This window comes from Drosophila kikkawai, chromosome 3L (genome assembly GCF_030179895.1).
Source record: "Drosophila kikkawai strain 14028-0561.14 chromosome 3L, DkikHiC1v2, whole genome shotgun sequence".
Lineage (NCBI taxonomy): Eukaryota > Metazoa > Arthropoda > Insecta > Diptera > Drosophilidae > Drosophila > Drosophila kikkawai.
The window spans coordinates 8,897,396-8,914,437 of NC_091730.1; the positions used below are offsets into that span (position 1 = coordinate 8,897,396).

The 17,042-nt window shown below is 47.0% G+C and overlaps 7 protein-coding genes across 9 annotated transcripts; 3 read left to right on the plus strand and 4 right to left on the minus strand.

The window, feature by feature from the left end:
• Window positions 1-294: 294 nt before the first annotated feature.
• On the minus strand, window positions 295-2,252 carry Sc2 (trans-2,3-enoyl-CoA reductase Sc2). Its single transcript, XM_017163893.3, has 4 exons — window positions 1,818-2,252; window positions 1,434-1,650; window positions 675-790; window positions 295-604 (listed from the first exon to the last, which is right to left on the minus strand). The coding sequence occupies exons 1-4, from the start codon at window positions 2,186-2,188 to the stop codon at window positions 400-402; spliced, it is 909 nt and encodes a 302-aa protein (XP_017019382.1). The 5' UTR covers window positions 2,189-2,252; the 3' UTR covers window positions 295-399.
• Window positions 2,253-2,363: 111 nt separating this feature from the next.
• MED24 (mediator complex subunit 24) lies at window positions 2,364-7,392 on the plus strand. Its single transcript, XM_017164028.2, has 6 exons — window positions 2,364-2,571; window positions 4,133-4,219; window positions 4,287-4,444; window positions 4,505-5,708; window positions 5,765-6,582; window positions 6,648-7,392. Exons 1-6 carry the CDS (start codon window positions 2,482-2,484, stop codon window positions 7,291-7,293), a joined length of 3,003 nt encoding a protein of 1,000 aa, XP_017019517.1. The 5' UTR covers window positions 2,364-2,481; the 3' UTR covers window positions 7,294-7,392.
• Window positions 2,591-4,083, minus strand: LOC108072757 (chaperone protein DnaJ). Its single transcript, XM_017164029.3, has 2 exons — window positions 3,479-4,083; window positions 2,591-3,421 (listed from the first exon to the last, which is right to left on the minus strand). Exons 1-2 carry the CDS (start codon window positions 3,972-3,974, stop codon window positions 2,694-2,696), a joined length of 1,224 nt encoding a protein of 407 aa, XP_017019518.1. The 5' UTR covers window positions 3,975-4,083; the 3' UTR covers window positions 2,591-2,693.
• On the minus strand, window positions 7,344-8,568 carry UbcE2M (NEDD8-conjugating enzyme UbcE2M). 2 transcript variants are annotated; one of them, XM_017164031.3, is made up of 4 exons: window positions 8,372-8,568; window positions 8,116-8,313; window positions 7,754-8,055; window positions 7,344-7,689 (listed from the first exon to the last, which is right to left on the minus strand). In XM_017164031.3, the coding sequence occupies exons 2-4, from the start codon at window positions 8,219-8,221 to the stop codon at window positions 7,546-7,548; spliced, it is 552 nt and encodes a 183-aa protein (XP_017019520.1). In that variant the 5' UTR covers window positions 8,222-8,313; window positions 8,372-8,568; the 3' UTR covers window positions 7,344-7,545. The 2 variants fall into 2 exon arrangements, with proteins under 2 accessions (XP_017019520.1, XP_017019519.1); XM_017164030.3 differs by having other exon boundaries at window positions 8,116-8,310; window positions 8,372-8,567.
• Window positions 8,569-8,761: 193 nt separating this feature from the next.
• Dhps (Deoxyhypusine synthase) lies at window positions 8,762-10,022 on the plus strand. Of its 2 annotated transcripts, none has more exons than XM_017163892.3 (2): window positions 8,762-9,024; window positions 9,083-10,022. In XM_017163892.3, exons 1-2 carry the CDS (start codon window positions 8,833-8,835, stop codon window positions 9,995-9,997), a joined length of 1,107 nt encoding a protein of 368 aa, XP_017019381.1. In that variant the 5' UTR covers window positions 8,762-8,832; the 3' UTR covers window positions 9,998-10,022. The 2 variants fall into 2 exon arrangements, with proteins under 2 accessions (XP_017019381.1, XP_070141971.1); XM_070285870.1 differs by having other exon boundaries at window positions 8,896-9,024; window positions 9,094-10,022.
• A 4,232-nt stretch (window positions 10,023-14,254) lies between these two features.
• On the minus strand, window positions 14,255-15,543 carry LOC108072679 (uncharacterized). Its single transcript, XM_017163917.3, has one exon. The coding sequence runs from the start codon at window positions 15,427-15,429 to the stop codon at window positions 14,314-14,316; it is 1,116 nt and encodes a 371-aa protein (XP_017019406.1). The 5' UTR covers window positions 15,430-15,543; the 3' UTR covers window positions 14,255-14,313.
• A 58-nt stretch (window positions 15,544-15,601) lies between these two features.
• On the plus strand, window positions 15,602-16,401 carry LOC108072706 (as-peptide 126). Its single transcript, XM_070285849.1, has 3 exons — window positions 15,602-15,872; window positions 15,940-16,214; window positions 16,251-16,401. The coding sequence occupies exons 1-3, from the start codon at window positions 15,753-15,755 to the stop codon at window positions 16,366-16,368; spliced, it is 513 nt and encodes a 170-aa protein (XP_070141950.1). The 5' UTR covers window positions 15,602-15,752; the 3' UTR covers window positions 16,369-16,401.
• Window positions 16,402-17,042: the final 641 nt, after the last annotated feature.

Consider the following 17,042-nt stretch of genomic DNA (forward strand, 5'->3'; position numbering starts at 1 on the left):
TAGCTTTGTTAGAGATGGGTTTAATAAAGGACTATCGAATATCGATATTTTTGCAGCCCTGAAATGGCGCGTGATTTCAAAATTTGATTAATTAAATAAAGCTAAAATTTACTAACCAAATTCCTACAAAACGGTATAAATTATAAATCATAAGAAAAATAAAGTTAAAACCTCACAGAACTTGACACACTTCAGTTTCCCAGTTTTACAAGCCCCAAATAAATAATCATTGATTACACCTGCTACCAACGGAACTGCCCATGGCGATCAAAGTCCAAGAAATCGAAAAAAGTGCACGCTTCTCCAAATGTATTTGCTTTAACTCAAAGTTCATTAGAAACTACCCCGTAAACTCTACCAAGATGTGAATGTGTAAATGTGTGGAATATGCAAGACCCTCTAGAGGACGAAGGGGAAGATGGAGCGGCGCTGGCGGGGGTAGTCCTTGAACTCCTTCTTGTAGTTTCGGTGTTTGGCCAAGGCCCAAACGGTCATCTGGAAGGCGCCGGCAAAGGCAAACAGATAGGCGGCCAGGCAAGAAGTCAAAACGGAAAAGGAGACCCAGGCTCCAATCTCATAGGTGTAGTTGGGGCAAGAAACCAAGCTGATTGATTGGGGGGGGGGATAGACACAAGTTAATACAATTATGTTAATTTCAATTAAACATTACTCACTTGAAGAGCTTGGTCAGCGGGTTGGCATCGGGCACGGGAATCTTGCGCACTTTGGTACCCGGCGGACGCAGGTTGCGCAGGGCAATGTGCACCGAAAAGTTGCCAAGCTCGCAGAGCTGCAAAGTCGAAGGTAGAGTTTAGTTAATTGGTATGCCAAAATTAGCTTAATAAATAAATATCAATAAAGTGGCTGTCATTAATCACTGGCAATAAATAGCCACTCTTACATATTCATATTTTCAGCTAAAACTGTTGATTAACTAAGATAAAATCTGCTTTCTAATTCAAACAGTACGAACGAGAAATGCAACATGGAGAAAGTTCTTTAGTTTTAAAATAAATGCCATAAAAAACTGCAACTACATCTGAAATACTTAAGCATTTCAAGATTAGCTTAAAAATGCTTGTTTCAGTGAACCTTAGTTGCCCAGCCTTATCAAAATGGCAACACTTGAAGAAATAACACACCTCGAATTTACTAGAAAATTTTAAATAACAATTTAAAGTTTAAATTGCAGGAAATATTGGTGTTTTATCTGTGATTTGATAAGATAAATTAAAGTGTAAGGTGGTCGATGAAAAGTTATAAAAGTAATGTCGCTTGAACTTGAAGACAGCCTTAAAAATTGGATAAATTGTAATAGCTAAAAACCTTAAAACAATAAAAAATCCTCTAAAACTCCTATCCAAATACGTTAACCTGGTTTTCCAAGGGCTTATCATTCTTATCAATATATAATATCTACAAAAACTACTTACAGCAAAGGCTCCCAGAGCCGCCCAAACAGTGCACATGCACGGCGAGGTGAACTGCGGATGGTTTACATGGTAGGACACATAGGCGGTGAATCCCCAGTAGTAGGTGCAATTCTTAAAGAGATTGCGCAGCGGCATCGTGGCATGCGAAAACCGATGGACGAAGATCGTCTCCAGCAGACGCTTCACATAGTGGACCGTGTAGCAGCCGGCAGCAATGCTGGAAGAGATCGATGTGCAAACATATAAACGAGTTAGTCGCGGGCTAATTATGCAGAGGTGTTGCGTTGCGTTTTAGTTTGCATAAGCGGGGCCATTGGGTCAACCGAAATCGATGGGTTTCAGCAACTTTCGCTACAGCGCACACACACACACACGCACACTCACTGGGTGGTTAGGGAAATCGGCAGATTGGCCGCCTTGCCGTAGACCAACTCCGGGCGGAAGTAGAACAGCAGGTAGACGATAAGGGGGCCGGCGTACTCAGCCAGGAACACCGTCTTCCAGCCAATCTGGGGGCCCAGATCCTTGATGTACACCTTGTCGCCGGTGCGCAGCGACAGCGACTCCAGGGTGTCGGTGTCTTTCAGACTCTTGCCCTTAACCTCCAGGCGCAGCGACTGGCGGTTGGCGTCCGGCGTTGACTTCAGGCTCTTGTGGATGAGGGCGCGCAGGTCGCCGATGGGCGTGGCGCCGGAGGGCACCTTCACCTTGCCGTACGGCTTGCTGTTTTTGGCGTTCAAGATCTCGAGCTCCATTTCGTTTCGTCCGACTGTCGTGTGAAAAAAATTGAATCTGAAAAAGTTCCGAAGGTGCCAGGTAAAAACTGTCGATGGTACTATCGAGGTATCGATTGAGCAAACGGTGCTGCCCACTTTTAATCGATATATCGATACGTCGATAGTTTGACAGCCCTAATAGCGGCTTCGGGTTTCTGCCACCACTAGTGGCGGTGCTCTAAAAAAGAAAACAGTTTTGAAGGCGAAAATTTTAAACAAATCGCGAAACTACGAGCAATACCGCATCGCGAAACACTCTTGGGAGGCGCAAGATGAAGGAGAACAACAAGATCCTCCAGCTCATCTATGTGGCGTGGCGCGAGCGCTGGTCGGACTCCCAGTGGGGCATCAACATAAAAAAGGCAAGACCCCCAATCAATATTCTGTCTGCTAAATGTATTTCAACGCAAAAAGCCTGTACATTGAGAATTTTAAACACAAGTGTTGTGTGTGTGTGGCCCGAGTGGGATCCAGCTGCCGCCTCCTACCTCTTGATCTCTTGCTCATAGATCGGATCCTCTGTCTTGGCCAGCGCCAAGATAATCTGGCGCTGCTTCACCGAGAGATTTTGTGGTATTCGCACCTTTAGCGTAACAATGTGGTTGCCCACACCCTCCTGGGACCGTACGCCCATGCCCTTGACCACCACCTGGGTGTGGGACTGCGTCCCAGGCTCCACGCGCAGTTCCAGGCTCTGGTGGAGACCGTGCACGTTAAAGGTGCCACCCAGGATGACGTCCGAGAGGTTCAGGTGCTTCTCGGTGAGAATGTCGTTCCCGTCGCGCTTGAAGTACTCGCTATCCTGCACCCTCAGTCGATACTTGACCAGCTGCCTGGTCTTGGGATTGATGATGCTCAGCTGGTCGCCGTCCCGCGATCCTGGTGGCACTGGGGCCAGAACCTCGACGCAGTGCAGCACGTGGCCCCGATTGGAGCAGGTCTCGCAATCGTTGCGATTGGTATACCGCTTGCCATTGCACTGGCTACACGTGTCCACAATGGTCGAGGTGACCGTCTTGACAATCATCTTTCCAGTGCCATTGCAACGACGGCAGGGCTCTTTGCCAACGTCGCGGTTGGCCATCATCTTGGACTTGCCCTTGCAGGCCTCACACTTGCTCAGGTAGCGCAGTTCCAGCGGTTTCTTGCAGCCCAAGGTGGCCTCCACAAAATCGAGTGACAGCTCTAATCCTTTCGCAAGATTATTGAATTCTGAAATGGATTGGGATTACCAGTCATTGCCCGTCTGGTTCTTCTCTAATTACCCACCATCATTGGCCTTCTTGTCCGCTAGCAACCTCTTGGTTTCTAGATCAATGGGATCCCCCGCCTGCTCGAGAAAGGCCCGCTCATCCCTTACCCCGCCCAACTGGTCGTACTCCAGTCGCTTAGTCTCGTCGGTGAGGATATTGTAGGCATTGGACAGCTCCTGAAACTGCTTAATCTTTTGCTCCGAGTGCGTAGAGTCGGGATGATAGCGCTTAGCCAGCGCATAGAAGGCGGAACGTATCTGCTGGATGGTGGCGTATTTGTTGACACCCAACACCTTGTAGTAGTAGTCCTTGGGCATGCCCCGGTTCTGTGGATACTTAATAGTCCGCGAGGTCTCGTGCTGCTGCAAATAGGCCCCCATGGGGGGTCGCTTCATCTCCGCCTGCCGGTCGGGATAGTAGAAGGGCTTGGCAACCTTGAACTGATACTGACTGGCCAGGCGAAGCCCTCCGCTCGTAGCCATCCTTCTGCTGGCCAAGAAACATCGAAACATGGCACTTGTCGAGGAAATAATGAAGAGTTTAACTTTGAAAAAATATACAAGTTCATATAGGTCTTGATTTTCTGCTGTTTGAGTGTAGAAAAGCTTGACGGGAAACTGAATGAATCACTACTAACCATGCCATTGTTTTTTTTTATTGATATTTCCAGGTTCTGCCAAGGGGCGTCAGCGGGGATGTGTACAACCTGGCGGACTGCCTCATGCAGCAGGCACTCATTGGCTCCACAGCGAATCCGGTGAGTAAAGGTTCTAGTTTATATTTAGAGATTTGTAATTAAAATTAATTAAAATTCCTCCTTCAAGTTGGTTTTGAACTACCTGAAGCATTCTCTTTGCACTCATCTCGTCTCCCATGCCGCCGTCCTGCGCTGCATAGCCAAATACGACAAGCTGGAGCGGGTCTACTGCATCACCGCACTCCTGGAGTTCCTGGCCAGCATTGTGGATGGCGTGACCTGTCGGTGAGTCCTAAGGCAACTGCAGACTAAGAATGTATCTTAAATAATCTTCCTAATTTCCAGCATTAAATCTGAAGAGGCTATCTTGCCCGGAGCCGTGGTCCACCTGGTCTACTGGCTCTTCCAAATTTTCGCCCGCACCGTCCAGCATTATGAGCTCTATAGCGAAATCAGTGGCGAGCAATCGTACATGCTGGACCAGACCTGCCTGGTCATTGATCGCCTCAGCCAGCAACAGTTCCTGCTCTCCATGCTCTTTGTGGGCTGCCACGAGGAGCTGGAAATCTGTGGCCGCCTCCGGGATAAGTATGCCAGCATCAAGGGATCCCTGACCAACTCCAATTTCACGCTGAATGCACCTGCCGTGGAGCAGCAACTGCAACAGCTGGCTTTCATAGAGGCCAAGCACTTGGACATGCAGACGCTAAATCCCTCACCAACGCTGGAGAAGATCTCCTGCTGTGTGCAGCCCCTGCTGGCGGTGGAGGTGCTCCTGAATCCCTGCAAGGACACCAGCTACTATGTGGCCGAGTTACAGATGCTGCAACGCTTGAAGCGGTACTCCAATACAAGGCTCTTTTATGAGATTATTCGCGCTGGTTTCCTTACCCTGAGCAACGTGGCCGACACGAGTCCGGACACCATGTGGGGTGCCTTTATGTTCTTTAAGATGCCGCACATTATCAAGCAACTGCATGCCCTGCAGCGTCTGCCCGGAGAGCAGCCACCGCCAGCGGACTACATACCCGAGCTGGTGGAGGCTTTGGAGTTGCTCATTGAGGACAACCTGCTGCTGGACTTTATGGACACCAAGTGCTCCTGTAACATGATTGAGTTCCTGCTGAACGATTGGACCAAACAGCAGTTGGTCAGCGAGGTGCACGTGAAGAAGTTCGCCAGCCAGAGGGAAGCCGCTTCGCAGCTTCTCAAGAAGTGCGACAATGGCCAGCAGACGCCCTCGAATATTAATTTTATTAAGCGCGCCGAGGTGCCACTTTCCGGAGTGCTGAAAACGCTGTGCACCAACAAGGTGCAGGATATGGTGAATGTGCTATGCCAGGTGCCGGTGGGCAATAGCTTTGAGCTAATACTCTCCGTGGCGACCGTCGAGGGGCGGCTCAAGACCTTTGTGTCTCGTTTGATTCAGTGCAATGAGAACTCCAAGCCAGTGCCCGGTGAGCTGGGCAAGCTGTGCGTCATCCGATCCACGCTGTTTGACGTGTCCTTCCTGATGCTGACCAGTATTGTCCAGACCTATGGATCAGAGGTAATCTACAAGACCTTAAAGCTACATGTTTCCTTTTTAACTATATATACATTCAGGTGGTCCTCTCCGAGCGCGGCGACTCCTTCTTCGAGAAGTGGGTGCGCGAATGCATGGTGGAGCGCAACAAGTTGAAGAATCCCCGCCAGATTCTCGCTCTCTGCGATGACAGCATTGTGGATGAGCTGCTCCTTAGCCTAAGCAAACCGGAGGCTGCCCAGCTGAAGCCCAGCAATCTGAGTTGGCAGGACACCTGCCTGAATCTGCCAGGAGTGCTTCATCATGTGCTCATTGCCTGGGAGCAGGAAACTCTCTCCTCGGCGGATGTCAAAAGTATTTTGGATAACATTAAGCGGCGTCTCTTTAGCTTCTCCGTGTGCGCCACCAGCTTCCTCTGCGCCTACATGTACTTGGTGAAGGAAACGGAGCTGCTGAAGCCGCTCAACATGATCCAGCAGTTCCTGGCTCCGCTGACCAACGAGGAGCTGTCCAGCCAGGAGAATGCCAAGGAGCGACTGGCTCTATCGTATCAGATCATTAGGAAAATGCAGCATGACGTTCATCCCGCTCCGAGCGCCAAGTCTCGCTTGATTTCACACTCGCCGCTTGTGGAGCAGTTTCGGGAGGTGTGGCGCTCTGTGGTGGAGGCTGGGCACCTGCCCGTTCGTGCTGCTCAGACTCTGGAATCCCTGCTGCTGGCCGGCGGAGCAGCGTGGCTGGCCACGCAGCTGGTGGAGCAGCTATTGGCCTGCAAATACACGCGGGATATGTCACGGACCATGGATGTGGTCTTTGCCGTGATGCACTTAGATATTGAGAAGACCACGGAGGCGCTGCTGCAGAATGTGGTGGCTCCTCTTATGCTCCGACGGCAGGGGTAAGTTTTCTGAATAAAATTCTAAACTGAAAGCTTTCTTCAATTTGTTTTAAATCCTTTTTTAGAGAGGACATCAATGAGCCTCAATCTTTGGTCCTGGCTCGCCTGTGCGTCTACTGCATCATATCCTGCCTGGAGTCACGCAGCGGTAACTCCTCTGCGGCTCTGACAGCCATGAAGAAGCGTTCACGCTCCCATGACGAGGAGGAACTGACCCCGAATGCCGCCAAGGTGCGCAAAGTAATTGGCGAGGGCAGCGACAACTCCAGCGAATTTACGGACACGACAGGCGCCGCCGGTGGCACGGGTCTGGGAGGGAATCTACTGGGAACAGCCGCCGCTGCTTTCACCGCCGAAGTGAGGGCCACACCGCTTACGCTCAAGGAGCCGCTGCAGACGAGCGTGCAGCACATCTTCGGGGTATTCCTGCAGTTCGTCAGCGGCGATGAGCTGTCGCCCAAGGCCGTGTTTGTCTACCAGTTCATCTCTCTGCTGGTGGAGTGCGGCGGTGAAAGAGTAGCCCCCGTGCTGCGTTTACTGCCCTCCAACCTGGTGCAGCAGCTGCTCAAGGTCCTGGTTACCGATGACATACGCGTGGGCCTCATCAGCCGGCTCTACGATCTGCGAGTGCCGGGCGGCAGACAGGCGGCCGTGGCCGATCTGTGCCTGTGGCGGAACATGCAGATGGCCAGACACAGCATACACCTGTGAGGGATCAGGGGAGCAGGAGCCGATGAATAAGATTAAGAGACGGGGCGGGCGAAATTGCTAAATGAAATTGTATTAAAAACTAGACATTTTTTGACTCGACTCCGGCTTGTTTCTGCTTCGCACGCGCTGTGATTTTTTGCTTTTCGTTTATTACAATAATTTGTGGTCGCCGCTCGTTCGTCTTCTCCGGTTTCGGGTTGGGGGTTGGGAGTGGGTTCAGGCTTAAAGTAAGAGACCTTCGGATTCCCTATATCACTTGAGCAGGCAGCACTCGAAGTAGGTCTCGCCCACGTAGCCGCCCCGCATTGCCTTCTTTACATTATACTCGAACTGGCGGCGATTGGTCTGCAGGACATCGGCGGCCTCCTTGTTAAGCGGATCCTCCGGATTGGGTTCCTTAAAGACAGAAGCAAGGAGGTTAAGGTTAAGTGTTAAGGTTGGTCCCCTACAAAATACAAACCAAAAACAGAAACTGTAAGCCATAGACAATAGAGTTGATGGTCAGCACTGGATTCCAGTCCTCGCGCAATATATTCAGGCATACGTTGCCCTCCAGATCAATGTTGGGATGGTACACCTGCGTGCCGCATTTCACCTTGGGCGGCTCGTGCGGATAGTTGGAGCCGACGCGGAAATTGAACACGAAGCGGCCATCTCTGTAGAAGCCCTCATCCGGCGAGATGATTAGCTTGAAGTTGAGCAAGTCATCGGGATCAGGGAAGTCTGTGGCGCAAGTTTTTGGCAGGTTCAGTTCGCTAATATCTGCGGGTCATAAAGGCAATTGGTGAAATGACCAGGAAATGGGAAACGGGTCACGGGCACCTTTCTGTATGCGCAGCTGGGCAGCCGAGGCCTTCTTCTGCTGCCCGCCGCTTCCCTTCTGTTCGCCGTCCTTCTTCTGCTGCTTCAGCGTAAAGAGTTTAATCATCTTGGCTGTGGCGTCCTCGTCTCGCTGGCGTTCGTTCCTGCTGCGCGCGGAAGAGATCTCTCGCTCTCGGTAAGTGGCTGTTGCGGCTCCTGCTAATCGGGGGGGAATGTGCGGGCAACTATCAGAGCGAATGGAGGAAGCTCGGCCTACCGTAAACTAAAGTTTTAGTGGAAAATTAACTTTGCTTCGAGTGCTTTCTTTATTCTTGTTTCTTGTGGATCTAGCGATGGCAGCTGCCAAGCGATGAGTGTGAGTAATCGATAGTGCTGGCCTTGCGGTTCGATAATCAGTGTTGCCCTGGCGGGTTTTAGCTATTTTCAAACCAAATCTGCTGATTTTGAAGGTCATGAGCAAGGGGGGTTCTTTATTTATTATTATTAATGTTTTTATTTAAAACTTATGGACTACTGGGATGCAGTCGTTGATTTATCTCAAATTCTTTTTTAATTAAAGAAAATGAGTGATGCAATTAATAATCATATTTTTGGCTACTTTTCAACCGATTTTGGCTACTTTAACGCCGTCAACACTAATGGAAACCAGGGCTGCCATCTCTAACACGTGTGGACTTCTTCGACGTTATTTATTTTGATTTAAAAAGCTTTAAAATCATGTCTTCGGAGCCCGCAGTTGCCAAGGATGCAGTGCTGAGGCCCAGCGAACGCCTGGCGGAGGACACGCCCCAAGTCCAGGGCTATGACTTCAACGAGGGCGTTAATTACAGCAAGCTGTTCGAGTCGTACGTAAACACCGGCTTCCAGGCCACAAATCTCGGCCTGGCCATGCGGGAAATCAACAGAATGGTGAGTTTATCCGTAGGGACACGTGCCAACCACCTAACAAAACACCTAACACTGGCAGCTGGATTGCAGGGCCCAGCCGCTGGAGGAGGAGCAGGAGGACCGCCATGAAACGGATGACTTCATTCGGCGCCGCAGCAAGTGCACCATCTTTCTGGGCTTCACCTCCAATCTGGTGTCGTCGGGGATGAGGGAGACCATACGCTTCCTGGCCGAGCACCGGATGATTGACTGCATTGTGACCACGGCCGGCGGGGTGGAGGAGGACTTTATCAAGTGCCTGGCGCCCACTTTCATGGGCTCCTTCGAGCTGAGCGGCAGGGATCTGCGTGACAAGGGAATCAACCGGATTGGCAACCTGCTGGTGCCCAACGACAACTACTGCAAGTTCGAGGACTGGCTAATGCCGCTGCTGGACGAAATGCTGGCGGAACAGAAGGCAAAGGGCACTGTTTGGTCGCCTTCAAGGATAATACATCGCCTGGGCGAAAGAATTGGCGATCCCAGCTCCATCTACTACTGGGCGGCCAAGAACCAGATACCAGTCTTTTGTCCCGCCCTGACGGACGGCAGCCTGGGCGATATGATGTACTTTCACTCCTTCCGGCAGCCTGGACTCGTGGTTGACATCCTGTCCGATCTCCGGAGGCTAAACACCATGGCCGTTAAGGCTGTGAACAGCGGGATGATCATTGTGGGCGGGGGAGTCATCAAGCATCACATCTGCAACGCGAATCTGATGCGGAATGGTGCCGACTTCTCGGTGTTCATCAACACCGCCTCGGAGTTCGATGGCAGCGACAGTGGCGCCCGGCCAGATGAGGCCATTTCCTGGGGCAAAATCCGCAAGGATGCCACGCCCGTAAAAGTGTATGCCGAGGCCAGTCTGGTCTTTCCGCTGATAGTGGGCGAAACTTTCGCCAAGCGGCATTTTGCCGGCAAAGAGCTGCCCGGGGAGACGACTAACCAAGTGTAAATAAAAACCAGGACAACGTAATCAACATGGATGTAACTTATTAAGGAATGGTACTGGCCCCCAGCTGGGTCATATTCCGTGCCCGGAATGGGAGTCCCCAAAGTGTTATGCTCCGCCCGGCAGCAGGAAGCCATTAAGCGGCGTCGGAGATGTTGTTGCTGCATGTGATAAACGCCAGCGGCAACCGGCATTGCACTCCTGCGACTCCATGGGGCAATTCAGTGTGCCGTAATGGTTATGCCGGAGTCGCTGGAGTGCCGCAAAAATGCAACTTTTGCCGGCAGCGGTCGCAGATGCTATTCCTTGCCCTGCCTTGGCATTACGCAAATATCCCTCTAGCTTTTGCTGCTGGCCTTAATTGTCTGCCCTCTCGCTTCTTGGTGTCCGCCGGAAAATTGTCCGCTGCTTGGGAACAATGCATCCGCGTAAGCCCACGAAAAATTTGTCATTAATTTTATGCCACTAATGTAAGCGCCGGGCTTCCGTCACTTCCTTGAATTCTTCGCCATTCTTTGGGGGGTCTGGGACTGTCTGCACGCATCATTAAAGCCAAGGGAAAACTTTACTGGTAGGTAGTTTTTGTCCCTTCCGCCTGCTTCGACAGCTACACATATTTTGAGCTATTGTCAAGGCTGCAGTGTGCCGGGAAAGATGGACTGACTGGCTGGTTGGCGAAAGTTTTTGGGGAACAGGCTAGGCCAAGGGGGAGTGCATTTTCTTTGACAACTTTTTCGCAACTGCCTGGTAACTTTTTCTCGACTTTTCCTGGGAAAATGAATGGATTCGGGGATGCGGCAAAATATATATATATATGAAGGAAAGAAATGCGAGTATATAACTACTTATGCGTGCATATGGCGAGAAATGTTGGCTTTATCAAATTTTTGGATATTTATACGGGTTTTGGAGCGGGAAATTATAGCAGCTTTATGAGATGTGATATATTGTCAGGGTTTCAAGTTTAAGGTATGTGTTTAAAAGGGTTTTTAAGACGTTTAAGATTGGAATATCCTTCAATGCATTTTCTGTCTGAGGATGGGGATATTGGGAATAATTAGATATTTAACCATAATATTATAAGAACGTTTTTGGACAAATCACATTTTAAATATATCACAACTACGCCAAAAAAGTATCAAATTCAATTTGGAAAGCTTTTCTATCTTAGTTTTTTGAATATGCTAACAAATCTCTATACTGAATTTAAAATTTTAGGTTTTCAAACATTTTTCGTTAATTTCTAAGAATTTTAATGAAAGCCAAATCTAAATTTTTAAATTTTTTTTCTGAATTTTAAACATTTTTTTCAGATGTCTTACAATTTTTCTAAATAAACTTTTTTTTTTTAAATATTTAAAACTTCTCTGAATTCTTAAAATTTTGCCTGAATTTTTAAAATTTTTTTCAGATTTTTTATATTTTTTAGAATTTTTTTTTAGAATTTGATAAATTTTTTTAAATGTAACTGCCAAATTTGAATTTGAATTTAACTGTCAGTGATGCTCATCTCCATCAGTGATGCTCAAATAGCTATATTGCAGTATTGGGAGGCTATAAAATCGGGCTTAATGGCAGTGATGCTCATCTAGCTATATTTCTTTATTGGGACAAAATAGATAGATGAGCATCACTGATGCAAAGTCAGTTTCAGTGTGCCCAGGTGCATTTAAGCAACATTTTAGCCAAAAAATTTACAATATGGTCACATCTGGTTTGAGTCTTCGCTTACTAAAAAATCAATGGTTCGAAACTTGGACTTTTTATAACAGTTTATACCAGTTTTCAGTTGCTTGCTGCTGGTTTCTGTTCGCCTGTTACCCCAATTTGGGAAACGGGCAATCTGCATGGAACTGTTCAAAAATTTGGATGGGCTGCTGAAGGGATGTTGTTGTAAAGAGGTTGTTGTTGCCATAAGCTGTTGTTGTCGGCAACAAATAGGTATAAATGCATAAAATGAAATATAACAGTTATTCAAAAGGTTTGAGTCTTCGCTAACTTGCGCCGGCTCCTAAATGGTTTGAAACTTGGACTTTTTATAACAGTTTATACCAGTTTTCAGTTGCTTGCTGCTGATTTCTCTTCGCCTGTTACCCCAATTTGGGAAACGGGCAATTTGCATGGAAATTTTTGGAAATTTGGATGGGCTGTCGTAGGGATGTTGTTGTAAAGGGGTTGTTGTTGCAAGCAAGTGGTTTTTGCCGGCAGAAAAAAGGTAACAGTTTATACCAATTATTATTTTTGCCCAAAAGTTTTTATAAAAGTTTATACCAGTTTTCAGTTGCTTGCTGCTGCTTTCTGTTCGCCTGTTACCCCAGTTTGGAAAGCGGCCAATTTAAATGAAAAGTTTTGCTCACTTCCATCAGTGATGCTCACTTCCATCAGTGATGCTCACTTCCATCAGTGATGCTCACTTTCATCAGTGATGCTCACTTCCATCAGTGATGCTCACTTCCATCAGTGATGCTCACTTCCATCAGTGATGCTAACTTCCATCAGTGATGCTCACTTCCATCAGTGATGCTCACTTCCATCAGTGATGCTCACTTCCATCAGTGATGCTCACTTCCAACAGTGATGCTCACTTCCAACAGTGATGCTCATCTGGCTATATTTCAATATTGGGGGGCAATAAAGTCGGGCTTAATGGCAGTGATGCGCATGTGCAACAGTGATGCTCATCTAGCTATTTTTTGCATTATTGGTAGAAAATTGCATCTCACCAGTTGCCAGTGATGCTCATCTAGCTATTTTGCATTATTGGGACAAAATGGCAACTCACTAACTGTCAGTGATGCTCATCTTGCTATTTTGCTTTGATGTTTCTTTCATTTTCCACCGCAAGAAAGCCCTTCTATTGAGCCTGTTTAAATTATCCCACAAAAAAAAACCGCATCCTCCTCATAACTCAAAAATAACACATTTTTTAAGGTTTATTATTTATTTCAGCTTTAAATAAAAACAAGAAATGAAGCTATCTTCGGCACGCCGGCACAGTTCTGCATTCCCAGCTTTACATTTTCTCTACATCTACCGATCGTTTATATGGCACCTATATGATATAGTTGTCCGATTTTCATGAACATAATAAGTATAGTTAAAATGTAATAAAATAATATCTGCAAGGGTATACAAACTTCGGCGTGCCGAAGTTAGCTTCCTTTCCTGTTTATGATAATTTTTGGAAAAATCTAAGTTTAAAAATATCATAACTAAGCCAAAAAAGCATCAAAATCAATTCTGTGAGCATTTCTATGCTAGTTTTTTCTAGCTTAAGAAATCTGCATATTAAATTTTAAATTTAAAAAAAAATGTAATTTTAGGTCGATTTTTGGCATTTTTAATGATGTAACCCCTTATCAAATTTTGAAAAAATTAAAAAAAAAATGTTTTCTCTCCAACATGGCTAGAAAGACTGGCTTTTTTAATGCTGATCAAGAATATATATGATTTATAGGGTCGGAAAGGACTGCTTCACTGTTTTGGAAGCTTCTGACTAAAATTAGAATACCCAGCAATGGTAAAACAAGAATGAAAACCTAACTGATACTCTGCAAGGGTTTAAGATCAGACTTCGTAAAAACTGCATTTATATTTCCTGGTTTTAAAATTTATGCTTGGCTGCCAAGAAATCAATTGCAGTTATTTTTCTAGAACCCATTATCGGCAGTCAGCCATCGTTAAGAAGTGCTTAACTGCATGTTGTCATAACCAAGCCCACAAACACACACCTCCTACACTCACACTCTCTGCTTCTTTGGGCCCACTTAGGCTATATCCTTCCCTCACACACTCTCTGTCGAAGCGCTTAAAAACTAATTACGAACAAAGCTGTTGCTGCTCCTCCTCTTACTTTGTTGTTGCTGGATTTCCGTTTATTTTCTCCTCTTCGAAGGATAAGGAATGGCCAATGCACTGGAGAAAATAAGGGATTTAAAGAGGATATTATAGGGATTGTTTTTGTATAAAACAACTTATTGCTCCTTAAAGAAAATTAATAGTAATTTGTAAATTTTAATGTTTAAAAGAAACCAAATACACTCCAGGAAGAGCCTGCTATCCTGAAGGATACCTTCCACCTTTTTTCGCCCCGTGTAAGTGCGTAGATTTTTGTGCAGACTTTCCAGGACTACAGCCAAGTTCCCTCCGTGATTAAGAGAAAATTAAAACTACATTAAAAGTTTTGCAGTTGACAGGGAAGAGAGCGGGCGGTCGGACGCGATGGAAACTTAGAAAGGCGGAAGTTTTGAAAACAACTCAACGATTTATTGATTCGAACAAGAAAATAGAGGGAGAAAAATATATAAAATAAAGCTGGATTACAACTGCCGTCCATCGGGCAGATCGCTCGGTCCATCGGATAATTTCCCCAGCTCCTGGACAAAGCGAGACTGGGAGAGATGCCTGTGGTAACGGCAAGTCCGGCTCTTCTGGGCCACTCTTACGTTCTGACAATGCTCACAGCCTGAAGTCCTGGGGCTTAGGAGCAGCAGCTTTTCGGGTTCGGGACACTTGACCACCTGCACGGCCATAGCCTCGTGCCGCTCGAGCATATCCTCGCGGCGCTTCAGATCCTCGGCATAGGCACGAAGTTTCTGTTTTTCCTCCATCAGCAACTTCTCCGACTTTTCCAGCTCCTTTAGCCTTACCTTACAGCAACTCTTCTGGTGCTGAAAGACACAGGTATACATCATTCGCATGTTGTTGTACCTCCGCTCGGCGGCCTGCTTGACCATGTCATCCATCATGGCTTCTAGGCGACGATCCAGCTCGTGAATCTGGCCGCTAATGCTAGGCTCGTTTTCGAGGAATGGCTCGAAGCATGTGGCCAGGAAATCAATCTTCTGGGTATCCCCTGTCCAATCCTTTAGGCGATCGATGGCCCGAATGGTGGCCCTCCAGATTCTGTCCTGTAGGTGAAGTTCCTGCTTTCCGGAAGTAGGTTTATTAGCCAGATTCTTATCCAGCTTAAGGTAGTGGCTTGAGCAGAGCTTCTCAGTCTCAAAAGTGCCGCCGCCCAGGGTGTTGATCTCCTTGAAAAGCTCCCGATTGGCCAGGGGTTCATTTATTTCAGAAAACCCACCACTGCTGCCGCATCCAGAGGCGTTTGTATCCGTCTCCAGGGGATCTGACTCCAGCTCTCCATCCATCTTGCCATCATACTCGTTTAGGACATCGTCCAGTGGCCGGCACATGTTCTCCTTGTCCACAAACGGCTTGCCCAGGCGACCCATCTCCCGCAACTGGCTGATCAGGAGCAGCATCAGGCCGTTCCTGGCGTACTTGGCTATTGGCTTCACCTCCTGGAAGGCCTGCAGCCAGTGCTGGCTGAGATCAAAGTCCTGGCAACTGATGTTCTCTGCGTAAACCTCGCCCAAAGCTCGCACTTGGGTGGCAAACTGGCGGTCTAGGGCGTACTCGCTTATGTCGCACATCTTTGGAATTTTCTTCTTTATCTTTCAGGAATTTTATTTAAAATATATTTGGAAGTTTTCGGTAGGCTTTTTGGGAGAGTCGGAGATGCAATGCTATAGAATTTTATATTATATGTGAGACCTTAAACTGACACAATGCTCATAACATTTACTTTACATATTATCTCACTTGTTTGTACCTAGGAAACCCGGCAATGCCCTTTGCGAATTAAGCTTGGCACGTGCTCCGAGTCGCTTGGGATTGGGCCACCAAACTGAAACCGAGTCAAAGACTTTGAGCTGCCAGCGATGTCAGCTGCATGAGTAAGTGAGACCTTCGCCCGATGTCCAACTTGGCACTATATAAACTGTGCCGCTTGGTTGATTCGATATCAAATCAAGCTCACAGCTCCAAGTATCCACAGCTAAACAACAAAAAACCAACAAAAATCAACATGAAATACGTAAGTGTTTAAGGGTTTTTAAATTATTAAAAAGGGGTAATTAACCAGGAATAATTCCTCATCGCAGTTCGCCGTCTGCTTCTTCGCTCTTGTGGCTGTGGCTGCTGCCAAGCCTGGTATTGTGGCTCCTCTGGCTGCTGCTCCTCTGGCCTACACTGCTCCGGCTGTGGTGGGCAGTGCCGCCTATGTGGCTCCTTATGCCTCCAGCTACACCGCCAACACTGTGGCCCACAGCGCCGCATTCCCAGCTGCCTACACTGCCGCCGCTTATACCGCCCCCATTGCCACCGCCGCCTATACTACTCCAGTTGCTGCTGCCTACACTGCCCCAGTGGCTGCTGCCTACACCGCTCCTATTGCCGCTCCCCTGACCGCCGCCTACACCGCTCCCGTGGCCCGCCTTGCCGCTCCTTATGCCGCCGCCTACACCTCTCCCCTGGCCTACAGCTCGCCGTACGTGGCCACCGCTGCCGCTCCTCTGCTGCTGAAGAAGTGAATCCAAAGGCTTGTGAACACTGAGGAAAATATTTCTTCATGAGCTTGACTCATTTGGCATTTATTTTTCCCAAGGCCTAACTTGTGATGAAATAAAACCCTCTAAGAATCGAAAGTAAATTGTTTTAATTGGGGCTTTAAAATCATCAACAACTAATGATAAAGTTTAAGATGTTATATTTTCTTTTATTATCTGATTGACGATTTAAAATTAAAGACAACCGATTAATATTTTTCAAGGATTTTCCATTTTCCAAACTAATGACTTCCTCTCTATCAATTTGTAGTAATAATTAATGAATAGTAATAATTAATTTGTGTGTTTTTAAATTATCCGTTTTATATAAATCTTACATATAAATGTCCCCCAGGTTATGGCAGCTTTTAAAGTATTCAATAATCCTCTTACAAAATGGAATAAGGGTGTTAATAAATGGAAGAAGGATAATAGCATTATTGGCCATGAACAATAACTGCAAAAGTAATCCCTTAGTATGATTAAATCCTTAGTTAAAGTAGTATTTTAATAAATATAAATAATAAATACCTTTTTAAGCATATATTTTTGAATTTAAAATCATTCTGAAATTATGAAAGCTTGTCCTGGGATATCCTTTAACTAGTTGAGGTTGCCTGCCCTGCATTTTTGTCACCTTTCGCTGCCGTTTGCCTTAA

Excerpts from the sequence above, each read along its gene's own strand:
- MED24 (XM_017164028.2), top strand. The coding sequence starts at position 2,482 with ATGAAGGAGAACAACAAGATCCTCCAGCTCATCTATGTGGCGTGGCGC. Across the intron at positions 2,572-4,132 it reads GGGGCATCAACATAAAAAAG|GTTCTGCCAAGGGGCGTCAG; the intron begins GCAAGACCCCCA and ends TGATATTTCCAG. Across the intron at positions 5,709-5,764 it reads TCCAGACCTATGGATCAGAG|GTGGTCCTCTCCGAGCGCGG; the intron begins GTAATCTACAAG and ends ATATACATTCAG.
- LOC108072757 (XM_017164029.3), bottom strand. The coding sequence starts at position 3,974 with ATGTTTCGATGTTTCTTGGCCAGCAGAAGGATGGCTACGAGCGGAGGG. Across the intron at positions 3,422-3,478 it reads GGACAAGAAGGCCAATGATG|AATTCAATAATCTTGCGAAA; the intron begins GTGGGTAATTAG and ends AATCCATTTCAG.
- LOC108072706 (XM_070285849.1), top strand. The coding sequence starts at position 15,753 with ATGTCCAACTTGGCACTATATAAACTGTGCCGCTTGGTTGATTCGATA. Across the intron at positions 15,873-15,939 it reads CAAAAATCAACATGAAATAC|TTCGCCGTCTGCTTCTTCGC; the intron begins GTAAGTGTTTAA and ends TCCTCATCGCAG. Across the intron at positions 16,215-16,250 it reads ACTGCCCCAGTGGCTGCTGC|CTACACCGCTCCCGTGGCCC; the intron begins CTACACCGCTCC and ends CCTGACCGCCGC.
- Dhps (XM_017163892.3), top strand. The coding sequence starts at position 8,833 with ATGTCTTCGGAGCCCGCAGTTGCCAAGGATGCAGTGCTGAGGCCCAGC. Across the intron at positions 9,025-9,082 it reads TGCGGGAAATCAACAGAATG|CTGGATTGCAGGGCCCAGCC; the intron begins GTGAGTTTATCC and ends TAACACTGGCAG.
- UbcE2M (XM_017164031.3), bottom strand. The coding sequence starts at position 8,221 with ATGATTAAACTCTTTACGCTGAAGCAGCAGAAGAAGGACGGCGAACAG. Across the intron at positions 8,056-8,115 it reads CCAGCTGCGCATACAGAAAG|ATATTAGCGAACTGAACCTG; the intron begins GTGCCCGTGACC and ends TATGACCCGCAG. Across the intron at positions 7,690-7,753 it reads GCTTACAGTTTCTGTTTTTG|GAACCCAATCCGGAGGATCC; the intron begins GTTTGTATTTTG and ends TCTGTCTTTAAG.
- LOC108072679 (XM_017163917.3), bottom strand. The coding sequence starts at position 15,429 with ATGTGCGACATAAGCGAGTACGCCCTAGACCGCCAGTTTGCCACCCAA.
- Sc2 (XM_017163893.3), bottom strand. The coding sequence starts at position 2,188 with ATGGAGCTCGAGATCTTGAACGCCAAAAACAGCAAGCCGTACGGCAAG. Across the intron at positions 1,651-1,817 it reads CCGATTTCCCTAACCACCCA|CATTGCTGCCGGCTGCTACA; the intron begins GTGAGTGTGCGT and ends GATCTCTTCCAG. Across the intron at positions 605-674 it reads CCGCTGACCAAGCTCTTCAA|CTTGGTTTCTTGCCCCAACT; the intron begins GTGAGTAATGTT and ends CCAATCAATCAG.